Below are 12295 nucleotides of genomic sequence, written 5' to 3' on the forward strand. Positions count from 1 at the left end.
GGCGAAAGGCTCTGTGGACTTGCCATTATTTCATCCTTACCTGCTGAGGGCAGGGCCTCTGATTGCCCCCAGTGTGTAGATGAGGAAACTGAGGCTGGGCCCAGGAGGCTCCTGAGGGCATGGGGAAGCCTGGCTTTGATCGGAGGTGTTGCTAAATGCCTCACACACATTATCTCCCTGAGGGCTGGAGGCAGGTGCCCCCACTTTCCCTGTGGGGAAAACGAGGCTCAGAGAACTGCTGCTCAGGGTCACGGTGGGAACCGAGAGGCACAGATGACCCTGTGCTGGGCGTCCTCTGTGCCAGGTGGAGTTCTGAGCACTTCACAGGGTGAAACACAAAGCACCCTCTTGGCAGACTGAGGAGAGACCAATGCTGTTGTTCCCCCATTTACAGATGGGGAAGCAGCGGCACGGCGAGGTGGGGCCACTTGTCCCTGGTGACAGAGCTGGGGTGTCCTGGAATAGGACAGGGGCCTGCATAGTATAGCCCCAAGCCCTGCTTTACAGCCACCTTTGTTTTATGAGGCCAGCTTTTTTTGTTTGTTTGGTTTTTGAGATGGAGTCTTGCTCTGTCACTCAGGCTAGAATGTAATGGCACGATCTCAGCTCACCGTAGCCTCCGCCTCCAGGATTCAAGTGATTCTCTTGTCTCAGCCTCCCAAATAGCTGGGATTACAGGCGCCTGCCACCACGCCCAGCTAATTTTTGTATTTTTAGTAGAGACGGAGTTTCACCAGGTTTGCCAGGCTAGTCTCAAACTCCTGACCTCAGGTGATCCACCCATCTTGGCCTCCCAAAGTGCTGGGATTACAGGCGAGGGCCACCACGCCTGGCCTTGGTTTTTTTTTGAGATGGAGTTTCACTCTTGTCACCCAGGCTGGGGTGCAGTGGTGCTATCTCTGCTCACTGTATCCTCCGCCTCATGGGTTCAAGCGATTCTCCTGCCTCAGCCTCCCGAGTAGCTGGGATTACAGGCACCCACCACCATGCCCGGCTAACCTTTATAATTTTAGTAGAGATGGGGTTTCACCATGGTGGCCGGGCTGGTCTTGAACTCCTGACCTCAGGTGATCTGCTTGAGTCCAGTTTTGTGACAGGCATTGTGGAAGGTCAGTGAAGGTCAACAGTGGGGGCGGGTCAGACACGTGACACAGACCACTAGTTACACGACAGGTGGGCAAGGGAGTCCCCCGAAGTCCAGCGTCAGCTCGGGTGCTCAGAACCAGGGGATGTCTAGATGCCCGCTGTGGAGCGCTCACAGATGGAGACAGGGTTCACCTCTCTCCAGGTGAGACTCGGCCACCCTGGGAGACGGTTGCTGCCACTTTTCCTCTCTGTGGCCTCCCCTTTCCCTGCCTCTCCCAGCTCCTGCCCCATCTTTCTCCATATCTTCTTTACCTTCTGTCCCCTCCTCCTCTTCCTCTTCCACCTTGACTTAAACAGAGGCGGCAGGAGAAGATTCATCCTGTGCTAGGCACAGGAGTCAGTGCCTGCCTGTGCCAGGGCAGAGCAAGAGGGACTCACTCACAGGTGACACTCTAGCGCAGAGGAGAGATGTCCACCACCATGGGTCAAAATGAGCTCCTAGAGCAAAGACCAAGCCAGGGAAGCATCAGAGCGCTGGGGGAGTGGGTTGTAAATAGCAAAGTGGGGAACTTGGTGACAGGAGTAGCCAGCGCTTAAGACAGCGTCTCCTGTGTGTCCAAGGAGGCAGGCACTGGCCATCTCCAGTCTACAGTTGGGGAAACCGAGGCCCTTGCCCATGGCCACGTGAGCAGAAAGCACAGCGCGTGGGTTTGAATCTGTCCATCTGGGTCACGAGGCCCTTAGTGGGCAAGATGGAGGGGGTGGGAGCAGGAGGGCAGGCGGAAGGGCGGGCCGGCTGTGCCTGTCCTGGCACCCAGGAGCCTCAGCCCCGTGTCCGCCGCTCCAGGGAAGATGCTGATCCTGGGCTCCATGTTCAGCCTGGTCGAGCCTGTGCTCACCATCGCGGCCGCGCTCAGCGTCCAGTCGCCCTTCACCCGCAGCGCCCAGAGCAGCCCAGAGTGCGCGGCAGCACGACGGCCACTGGAGAGCGACCAGGGTGACCCCTTTACGCTCTTCAACGTCTTCAACGCCTGGGTGCAGGTGAGGCTGGTGATGGGGCCCCTTTGTCTGTCACCCTGCTCAGGGCCAAGGCCTTCTGTGGCTGTGGCTCCTCCTCGTGTCCTACCCTCGGCCCCACCTTGGGAGGACCACTGAGCCCTCCGAAGACTGGGCCTGCCTGGGGAGGGCCATGTCTCCAACATCCATGCTCTCGGCTCAGGACAGCATGTGCCCAGGCCCAGGGCTGAGAGGAGCCTGGGGTTTCTGAGGCACTGATGAAAACCTGGGCCATCTGGAGAAAGTCCAGGCTGCTTGGGGGGCATCTGGAGATCCAGTATATGTCCCCTGAGTCCTCACCCTAACCCTGGCCCTGTAGTGTAGTGCTGGGGACCCATCAGTGCCAAAACTACCCTAGCCCTGCCCTCCCGGGGCTCACAGCCCAGTGCAGGGAGACAGACCACTGATGTGACAGTGACAACCCAGAGAGGGCTGGAATGGGGAGTCCAAGGGGCTGGGAGAGCCCAGCGGGGTGTCTAACCCAGTTTGTGGGTAGTCTGGGAGGGCTTCCCATAGGAGGGGGCACTGGGGCTGAGACCTGGAAGCAGGAGAGCAGGTGTCCCTGAGGGATGCCCGTGTTGGGGCTCTGGGTGCTGGGTCAGCCCTTCCCACCCCGCGCTGGCCCGGCCCTGACATCCTGGCGTCTGCCCCTCCACCCAGGTGAAATCTGAACGGAGCAGAAACTCTCGCAAGTGGTGCCGCCGCCGGGGCATAGAGGAGCATCGACTGTACGAGATGGCCAACCTTCGGCGCCAGTTCAAGGTGAGGCTCGGGAGGAGGGGTAAGGCTGGCCCCACCCAGGCAGACGCGTGCAAGCACACTCCAGAACACTGCTTCCCCCTCCCGGACAGTGGTCAGACCAGAATCGCACCCTGCACCCACCTCCCCCACCACCCGGTGACCAGGCATTGGGGCAGCCGGGCAGAGCAAAAGGGGGCAGAAATCAAGGAGGGCTTCCTGGAAGGGTGGACGGAGTCAGTGGACATGCAGCATCCTGGGGGAAGAGCTCGCCCTCCGGACGGGGGATGCTGAGCTGGCTGCATGGGCATGGTGTTGGAGGCAGCCTGCGGTTGTGGTTGGGGCCGGCACATCTGGAGCCAGACACCCCAGCCACGAATCCCGGCTCTGCCATTTCTGACAGTGTGGCCCCGGGTGTGTTACTGCTTGTCTCTGGGCCTCAGCTTCCCCTCGATAAAGAGAGGATAAAAATAGCACTTGCCATCCGGGCGTGGTGGCTCACGTCTGTAATCCTAGCACTTTGGGAGGGTGAGGTGGGTGGATCACGAGGTCAGGAGATCGTGACCATCCTGGACAACATGGTAAAACTCCGTCTCTTCTAAAAATACAAAAATTAGCCAGGCATGGTGGCACGTGCCTGTAATCCCAGCTACTTGGGAGGCTGAAGCAGGAGAGTCGCTTGAACCCAGGAGGCGGAGGTTGTGGTGAGCTGAGATTGAGCCATTACACTCCAGCCTGGGCAACAAGAGCGAAATTCCGTCTCAAAAAAAAAAAATTTGGGTTTCTCCTGTGCCCACACAGTTCTGCAGCTTGTTTCATAGCTACTCTGTGGCTGTTCTCCATCTGAGTGCAGACAGACCTGCTGTTAGGTCCTTTTCTGTGGTTGTATCCACGGATTGGAGGATAGAATAAAAGGGTTCCTGGTGTAACCCATTCTCTTTGGTTGGAGATGGGCAAGCTGAGGCCCAGAGTGGGCAGTCACCCAGCCGACGCCTCCTGTACCATTTCTGGGGTCCCAGTGTTGGGGACCACAGATGCCCCGATTGCTCTGAGCATGGGTCCCGAGTTCTCTCTGGCTGCTAGAGCAGTGTTCAGGCTTCATTGGTCCCCAGATGCTTTGAGAATCTAATGGAAAGTGTGAGCCCTTTGCACACACACGTGCACACACACATACAGACACACATGCACGCACAATCTCCTGTGTCCTCCATCAGTCAGGGCTCAGCAGGAAACAGGGTCCAACCAAATTGGGTCACTTGAGGAATGTTGACAAGATGTGGGCACAGGGAGGGCAGGGGTCTCAGATTTTATGGGTCACAGGCAGCTGGAGGGTCTGTTGGGTCCAGATGCTCAACCCCGCTGAGCCCCCTCCACTCTCCACTTGGTCATTCTGGGATGAGGCCCAGGACTTGGCATTCCCAGCAAGTGCCCAGATGCCCCAGGGCTACACTTGGAAGCGCTAGCGCAGGACGCCCACCAGGGCTGTGTGGGAAAGCAGGGCCCCCCAGACCCGAGGGGCAGGTGGGACGGTCAGCAGAGCCTGGAGCCAGCTGTGGGAAAAGGCACTGGATGCCCCTGTCTGCCTCCTCCTGCCCCTGGCCCCGGCATTCCCTCCGCCGACAGCGAGGACAGTTCTCCCTCTGGAGCATCGATCCATGCCCAGCGCCATGCGAGGGGCTGTTCTCATTCAGCCCCCTTTGGGCACTAGCAGCCCTGCCACCGGGAGGGTCCCCATTTCCATGAGTCCAGAGCCCACTGAGCCTGCCCTGAGGCCCTCACCCCTACCCACCTGCCCCTAGGAGCTGTTGGAGGACCACGGGCTGCTGGCTGGGGCCCAGGCTGCGCAGGTGGGGGACAGCTACAGTCGGCTGCAGCAGCGCCGGGAGCGCCGGGCCCTGCACCAGCTGAAACGCCAGCACGAGGAGGGCACGGGGCGCAGGCGCAAGGTGCTGCGGCTGCAGGAGGAGCAGGACGGCGGCTCCAGCGACGAGGACAGGGCTAGCCCAGCCCCCCCAGGGGCCAGTGATGGCGTGGACATCCAGGTGGGCACCATGGGCTGTGGGGTGTGGGGGTAGGTGGGTGGGGTTTACCAAGGTGGGCCTTGGCCTCTCCTGGGGGGTCCCAGGGGACATGGCCCTGTCCTTATTTCAGGAGCCGGGTTTCCATGGACGGTGCTTGGTCCCAGGTATCTGCAGAGCCTGGGGGTCTGCGGATCATGGTAGGAGCCCCTCAGGGCCCCTAAGACTCTGCTTCCCCGTACTCCCCCCAGGATGTGAAGTTCAAGCTTCGGCATGACCTGGCGCAGCTGCAGGCCGCCGCCAGCTCAGCCCAGGACCTGAGCCACGAGCAGCTGGCTCTGCTGAAGCTGGTGCTGGGCCGGGGCCTGTATCCGCAGCTGGCCATCCCCGACGCCTTCAACAACAGCCGAAAGGACTCAGACCAGGTGGGGCCTGTTCTGCCCCGTCCTATGTTTTGTCCTCCAACACAGGAACCCTGAGTGCCTGTCCTGTGCCGGGGATGCAGTGGTGACTGAAACAACCCTGGTTCTGTCCCCATGGGGCTCACAACCCAGTGGGAAGACAGACCCGTCCCCAGACAACCCAGAGTGGGCAGGGCTTGGGGAGTCAAGAGCACTATAGGAGCCCACAGGGGGCATCTGCCCCAGATTTGGAGGAGTCAGGGAGGGCTTCCTGGAGGAGGGCACCTGGGCCAGAGGGTGGAGGAGAGGCATCCTGGGCAGAGGAGAGAGCAGATAGGAGGACCTGTGCTTTCTCTCCGCAGATTTTCCACACGCAGGCCAAGCAGGGCGCCGTGCTGCACCCCACCTGTGTCTTCGCTGGCAGCCCCGAGGTGCTGCACACACAGGAGCTGGAGGCCAGCAGCTGCGATGGAAGCCAAGGTACAGTGAGCCCAGGCAGAAGGAAACCCCATCCGGGATGTGAGGGGCAGGGATACCGTGAACTCCCGGGCCCCTCTGGCTGGGGCTCCCACACCGGCCCAGGCTGGTATTGACGGGGGCCCACAGGAGGGGAAGTTCCAGGGCCAGGCCTCCCTGGGTAGCCTTGGGTGACTCACCCCTGCTGGGCTTCACCCTCCCCATGGTGGTGATAGTCAACCTGAGCCAGTGTGGCTGTGCCCAGAGAGTGAGCACCAGTCAGGGGGCCTGTCCTATGGACTCTGTGAGCTCCCAGCTGGGTCCTGCAGAGGGAGGCCCCCCTGGCACTCGTGTGCATGGAAGGGTGTCTCGCTGCAGGCATGGCTGCATGCTGGGAGTCACATTCAGATTTGGCTGACCTTCTTGTCTGAGCCAGGCCACCAAAGCCATGCTGTAAGCATATTCTTTCTACCGATGTGTACTTTGACCAGGTGGGACAGGCGGGCTTCTGATGGGCCTGGGTGGGCCAGGGTGGGCCTGAGCGGTCCTCCTCAACCTTTCAGACGACAAGGACAAGATGAGCAGCAAACACCAGCTCCTCAGCTTCGTGTCCCTGCTGGAGACCAACAAGCCGTATCTGGTGAACTGCGTCCGCATCCCTGCCCTCCAGGTGGGCCTCTGCCCCACCCCGCCCCCATGCCCAGATATGAGGGCTGCGTTGCCCAGGGTGGTGGGTGGGGGCACCACGTGGGCTTGGAGGGGCTACCTGGCACCTGGGCTGGCCGCAGGCGTCAGCCTTGGGCCGTTGCTGTGGCTGCTTTTTCTCTCATTCATGGACTTGCTCAGCAGTTAACCTGCCGAGTGCCTGCTGGGTGCCAGGCGCTGTGCCAGGTGCCAAGGGCGCAGCAGGGAACCAGGCATGAAGCCCAGCCCCTGCCCTCCCGGGCTCCAGTGGTAGGGGACAGTGACAGCAGTAGCACAGTGACGCCCTGAGCGACATGTGGGAGGGTGGTGCTGGGCAATAGAGAGTAGGGTGGGGGTGAGGGTGGACACAGGGTGTGGTACAAGATAAGGCCACCTGGTGTCCCCAGGCAGAGACCCAAAGAGGAGAGTGTGTGGATCTCGGGGCAGAGTGTTCCAGGCAGTGGGGTGGCCTGCACAGAGGCTCCGAGGCAGACATGTGCCTGGCGTGTAGTCAGCAAGGGGGAGTGTGCGGAGATGAGGCCAGAGAGGCAAGGGAGACAGGACCCTGGGGACTTCTCAGCAGAGCTGGGACAGAGTCCCAGCCAGGAGGGCCTGCAGCCGCCAGGAGGGAGAGAAGGGTGCGGCCCAGGTGGAGGCTGAGGCCGAACTCAGATCATGGATACCCTTGCATGGGCACCGGCAGCAGAGCCATGGGCCCCACAGCAACCACTGCCCTGCCCCTAGTGCTCCTCAAGCGTCTTTGTGATCCTAGGCCTGGCCTCGGAGTCCTCACGCAGCCCTGTGGGTCTCCCTTTATAGAGGGGACTGAAGCTCAGGCAGGGGCGGGGATACGTCACCTGTCTAAGTCACACAGCGAGCAGGTGGCCAAGCCCGAGCTCCCGGGCCACACTACCCCCTCCTGCCTCCCGGCTCACTACCAGCACTCCCCGGCTTGGGTCCCAGGGAACGTGGAGGGAAGAGAGGAACCTGCGGGCTCCCAGAGCCTCAGGGTTTTGTTGACACGGTGATTGCCACCAACACCACAAAAGCCAGCTCAGCTCAGTCACTTCTGTGCGTGTCCACACCTCCCTCGAGCCCGCCTGGTGGGCCAGGCACCGTTAGTGCACCGGGGGTGCAGCTGTGGTCAGTGTCAACCAAACTCCCCACCCTCATGGGGCTAAGACAGGATGGTGGAGGCAGACGGTAAACCAAAAGGGTGATGCTGGGTGCTCATGTGAGCACGGGAAAGCAGGCAGCACGCAGGCTGAGGGACAGAGGATTGGCGACCAGCCGGGCCGCAGGAAGCGGAACAGACCTGCTACCTGAGGCACTCTCTCCCTGCACTGGACCGCTTGTTGAGAGAATCTGGCCACCTCACACCTGGAATCCCAGCACCTTGGGAGGCTGAGGTGGGAGGATCGTTTGAGCCCAGGAGTTCAAAGGCAGCCTAGGCAACATAGGGAGACTCTATCTCTACAAAAAATTTTAAAAAGTTAGCTGGGCGTGGTGGTATGCACCTGTAATCCCTGCTACTTGGAGGCTGAGGCAGGAGGATCACTTGAGCCTGGGAGATCAAGGCTGCAGTGAGCTGCAGTTGTTGACACTGCACTCCAACCTGGGTGACAGAGTGAGACACTGTCTCAAAAAATAATAAGCGCACGCCTATAATCCTGGCACTTTGGGAGGCCGAGGTGTGTGGATCAGTTGAGGCCAGGAGTTTGGGACCAGCCTAGCCAATGTGGTGAAACCCCATCTCTACTAAAAATACAAAAATTAGCCAGGTGGGTGGCGCGTGCCTGTAATCCCAGCTACTCGGGAGGCTGAGGCAGGAAAATCGCTTGAACCCGGGAGGTGGAGGTTGCAGTGAGCCAAGATTGCGCCACTGCACTCCAGCCTGGGCAACAGAGTGAGACTCATCTCAAATAAATTAATAAATTAATAATAATAAAAAGAAGATGGAGAAACTTCACATTCACATAAGCAGGCAGAACAGTATATGGAGCCCTCCTGTATCATCCCCGGCCCCCAAACCATCCACACATGGCCAGTCCTGCCCTTTCCTCTGCCCTGGCCCCAGCCCTGAGAATTTTCCCCAACATCTTATGAGCCACAGCACTGGTAATTACAGCGCTGACTTCCGTCCTCACAGAGGAGCGGGTGCTCACGGTCTGGGCTCTCCCTGCACGTCATGTGTGTCTGAGTGCCTGCTGTTCCTCTGCCACCCTGCCTGAGAATGCAGCTGTCTCTCTCCCAGCACGCTCCCATCTGCCGCCCCGCCACCCCAGCCCCCTTCCCTGACTCAGTGGCTGCCTTGTTCATGCCATATCCCCAGCACCCAGAGGGGTGCCTGGTACAGTGGGTAGATGGCGGGTAGGTGGATGCCTTGCATAGACAGGGCTGGTGGGTGGGCAGGAGCCCAGCCAGGCAGGGCCTGTCTCCAACAGCGCCCTGCCCCTCACACCTACTCCCTGTCTTCTGCCCCCTCTCTTTCAGTCCCTCCTGCTTTTTAGCCGGTCTTTGGACACCAACGGTGACTGCTCCCGCCTGGTGGCCGATGGCTGGCTGGAGCTGCAGCTGGCAGACAGTGAAAGTGCCGTCCGGCTCCTGGCGGCTTCCCTGCGGCTCCGTGCCCGCTGGGAAAGTGCCCTGGACCGGCAGCTGGTGCATCAGGCCCAGCGGCGGCTGGAGGAGGAGGAGCAGGATGTGCCAGTCAGCCCCAAGGAGGTGGCCACCCTGAGCAAGGAACTCCTGCAATTCACGGCATCCAAGGTACCCTCCACCAGGGTGCCCATGCCTGCCTATGGCCAGAAGGGGTGTCCGCCACTGGGCTTGAGCCTCGGGAAGGCCTGGCTTCCCATTCACTCCATGTGGGCACATTTGGGGGTTCTCAGGCCACAGAGGTTCAGTCACTTACACAAGGTCACTCCACCGGTCTGGGTGGAGCCAGGATTTGATCCCAGGAGCCTGGTTCCAGAGGCCACGCTACCCACTGCTGCCTTGTTTACTAAGCACCTTCTGCAAGTGTGGCTGATCCCCCCTTGCTAACAGTCAAGGACGGGCAGGGTGTGAGAGGGAAGCCATAGGCGTCTGCTTGCGGATGGGAAGAACTGAACTGAGCAGACTTGAAACCAGCCCCAGACTCTTAGGTGGGGAGTGGAAATTGCTCCTGGTTGTACTTCATGTGGGTGGGGTGGGGAGAAGGGTGCAATCCAGGCTGACTTCCTGGAGTAGGGGGGCTTGAGGAGAAAGGGGCAGGAACCCAGTGAGCCATGGAGAGGGGACCAAGGCTGACATGCTAGGAGGAGGAGTGGGGAGGCGGCCAGACTTAAAGGTTAGACTCAAGGTCTGAATGGGGTCCCACCAGTGACAGGGGCAGAAGAGGGGCCTGGGGAAGGCAATTTAGATGGGGGTGGGTTATCAGGTATATTCTAGACAAACCCCTGGTCATGTGTGTCTGCCACTAAATTGTGATTGGCTTAAGCACTTGGCTCCCATAACTGCAAAGCCCGAGGGAGGGCTTCAGGCACAGCTGGATCCAGGTGCTTTGGCAGCATCTCCCTGAGTCTGTCTCTCTCCATTTCCTGTCTCTCCTTCCTTAGATTCCTTACAGCCTCCGGCGGCTCACAGGGCTAGAAGCCCAGAACATGTATGTGGGACCCCACACCATCCCAGCCACCCCCCATCTTCCTGGCCTCTTTGGCAGCTCCACCCTGTCCCCCCACCCCACCAAGGGGGGCTACGCAGTCACTGACTTCCTCACCTACAACTGCCTCACGGTGAGCATGAACCCTCCTTCCCTGAAGGTGGGATTTCAGGAAGACCCCACCCCTGACCCCACCACCCCGTTTCACCTTAGTCCAGGGATGTGGTTCCCAAGTGGGGCCTGTGGCCCTGAGGGCTTCTGGGAAGGGTCCTGGGGGGGCACTTGGGTGGTGGGTGGCACTTGGCGGGGGCCCAGCCCTGACAGCTGGCCTGCCGCAGAGTGACACAGACCTGTACAGCGACTGTCTCCGAACCTTCTGGACCTGCCCCCATTGTGGCCTGCACGCGCCCCTCACGCCCCTGGAGCGCATCACCCATGAGAACACCTGCCCCCAGGCCCCACAGGATGGGCCCCCAGGTAAGCGCAGGACTGTGGGGACCCGGCCACCTCTGCCCAGCCGTCTGCCCATCCCATGATGGTCTCCTGTGCGTGTGGGCACTTGCTAGAGCTTCGAGGACTGACGACCTCCACCCGCTGGCCCTGGCTGGTGCCACACACAGACCTTGTCCTGAAGATCAGGAGCCCAAGGCAGGGAGGGCCTGGAGCGCCACCTCTTTCTGTCTGCCTGTCCCCTGTGGTGTCTCTGTATTGCTGTCTTTGTCTCTCTATGGCTATGTCTCTTGTTATTTTTCTCTGTCCTGCAGCTATCTCTGCCTTGGTCACGTCCACCCTGTTGTCACCCAGGGATGCCACACACTGGGGTTCAGTGGGGGAGACAGCACTGGGGCCACATGCCCCCACCCCAGGGGCTGGCTCTGTCTGCCTCTCAGTCTCCATGTGTCTCCTTGTGTCTTTCTGTCTCTCTCACTGGCAGGGATGCAGAGTAAAGACAGACCTGTGTATTTTTATTAATCTGGGAGGGCTTCCTGGAGGAGGCAAAACTGAGTTCTCCAAAGGCCAGGAGAGAACCTGAGCCCCATGGGTGCCTGGCATTTGGGTGCGGGTAGACCTGTGCACTGAAACACGCCCCTCACAGCCTCCTCCTTTTCCTCCCTTAGGGGCTGAGGAAGCTGCCCCTGAAACCCTCCAGAAGACATCTGTCCTGCAGAGGCCCTACCACTGCGAGGCCTGCGGGAAGGACTTCCTGTTCACACCCACAGAGGTGCTGCGCCACCGGAAGCAGCACATGTGAGCCGGGCCAGGAGCCCTGCCCACCTCCCCGCAGCCTGCCTGCCCTCCAGCCCAGGACTAGGGGCAGGACTCTTGCCTGAACCCCCAGCCTGGGCTTAGCCCTGTGGTCCTGTCCCAGTGCAGAGGGCCTGGAGCATGGATTGTGAATAAAGCCTCACCTGCCGACACACACTGTTAAGCCTGCACCTGCCCATCCAGAAAGCAGCAGCTGCCCCGTTAGTCCTCCCCAGGGTCTAGCTTTCCTTCTTCCTGCTGCAGGGTGCTGCCTGCGGGGTCCTGGGTAGGAGGGGCATTAGAGCCAGCAGGGACCTCCCATGTCTCCCAGTTCCAGGTGCAGGTTCTTAGCACCTCCGCGGCCGCTCTCTCTTGAATCCATCCTCAGTCTCTGCTTCCCCTTGAAGTAGGGGGACCCTGAATTTGCCCATCCACCTGGGTCGCTTTGAGAGTTGTGCAGGGGGGGCTGGGGGCTCTGGTGTTCATGTGGGACCACAGGCTGCACCATAAGACCCACTCACAATAAAAAAATAAAAGAACAGGCTGAGCCGGGCATGGTTGCTCACGCCTGTAATCCCAGCACTTTGGGAGGCTGAGGCAGGTGGATCGCCTGAGGTCAGGAGTTCGAGACCAGCCTGGCCAACATAGTGAAACCCTGTCTCTACTAAAAATAGAAAAATTTAGCTGGGTGTGGTGGCAGGCATCTTTAATCCCAGCTACTGGCGAGGCTGAGGCAGGGGAATCACTTGAACCTGGGAGGCGGAGGCTGCAGTGAGCTGAGATCACGCCATTGCACTCCAGCCTGGGCAACAAGAGTGAAACTCCGTCTCAAAAAAAAAAAAAAAAAATCAGGCTGAGGCAGGTGGATTGCCTGAGCTCAGGAGTTTGAGACCAGCCTGGGCAACACGGTGAAACCTCATCTCTACTAAAATACAAAAAATTAGCTGGGTGTGGCAGCGTGTGCCTGT

General features: G+C 60.0%; 1 protein-coding gene across 4 annotated transcripts in view; it reads left to right on the forward strand.

Moving 5' to 3' along the window:
- The window catches only part of DHX34 (DExH-box helicase 34), a 33536-nt gene extending 22034 nt beyond the window's left edge, over nt 1-11502 (forward strand). For all 4 annotated transcript variants that reach the window (XM_054463264.2, XM_054463266.2, XM_054463267.2 and 1 more), the window contains exons 8-17: nt 1934-2127; nt 2803-2904; nt 4680-4922; nt 5150-5323; nt 5662-5779; nt 6319-6425; nt 8933-9208; nt 10039-10215; nt 10421-10559; nt 11201-11502. In XM_054463264.2, coding sequence (XP_054319239.2) covers nt 1934-2127; nt 2803-2904; nt 4680-4922; nt 5150-5323; nt 5662-5779; nt 6319-6425; nt 8933-9208; nt 10039-10215; nt 10421-10559; nt 11201-11334 — 1664 coding nt within the window. In that variant the 3' untranslated portion in view covers nt 11335-11502. The remainder of the gene's footprint in view (nt 1-1933; nt 2128-2802; nt 2905-4679; nt 4923-5149; nt 5324-5661; nt 5780-6318; nt 6426-8932; nt 9209-10038; nt 10216-10420; nt 10560-11200) is intronic.
- Nucleotides 11503-12295: the final 793 nt, after the last annotated feature.

Source organism: Pongo pygmaeus, chromosome 20 (genome assembly GCF_028885625.2).
Source record: "Pongo pygmaeus isolate AG05252 chromosome 20, NHGRI_mPonPyg2-v2.0_pri, whole genome shotgun sequence".
NCBI classification, from domain to species: Eukaryota; Metazoa; Chordata; class Mammalia; order Primates; family Hominidae; genus Pongo; species Pongo pygmaeus.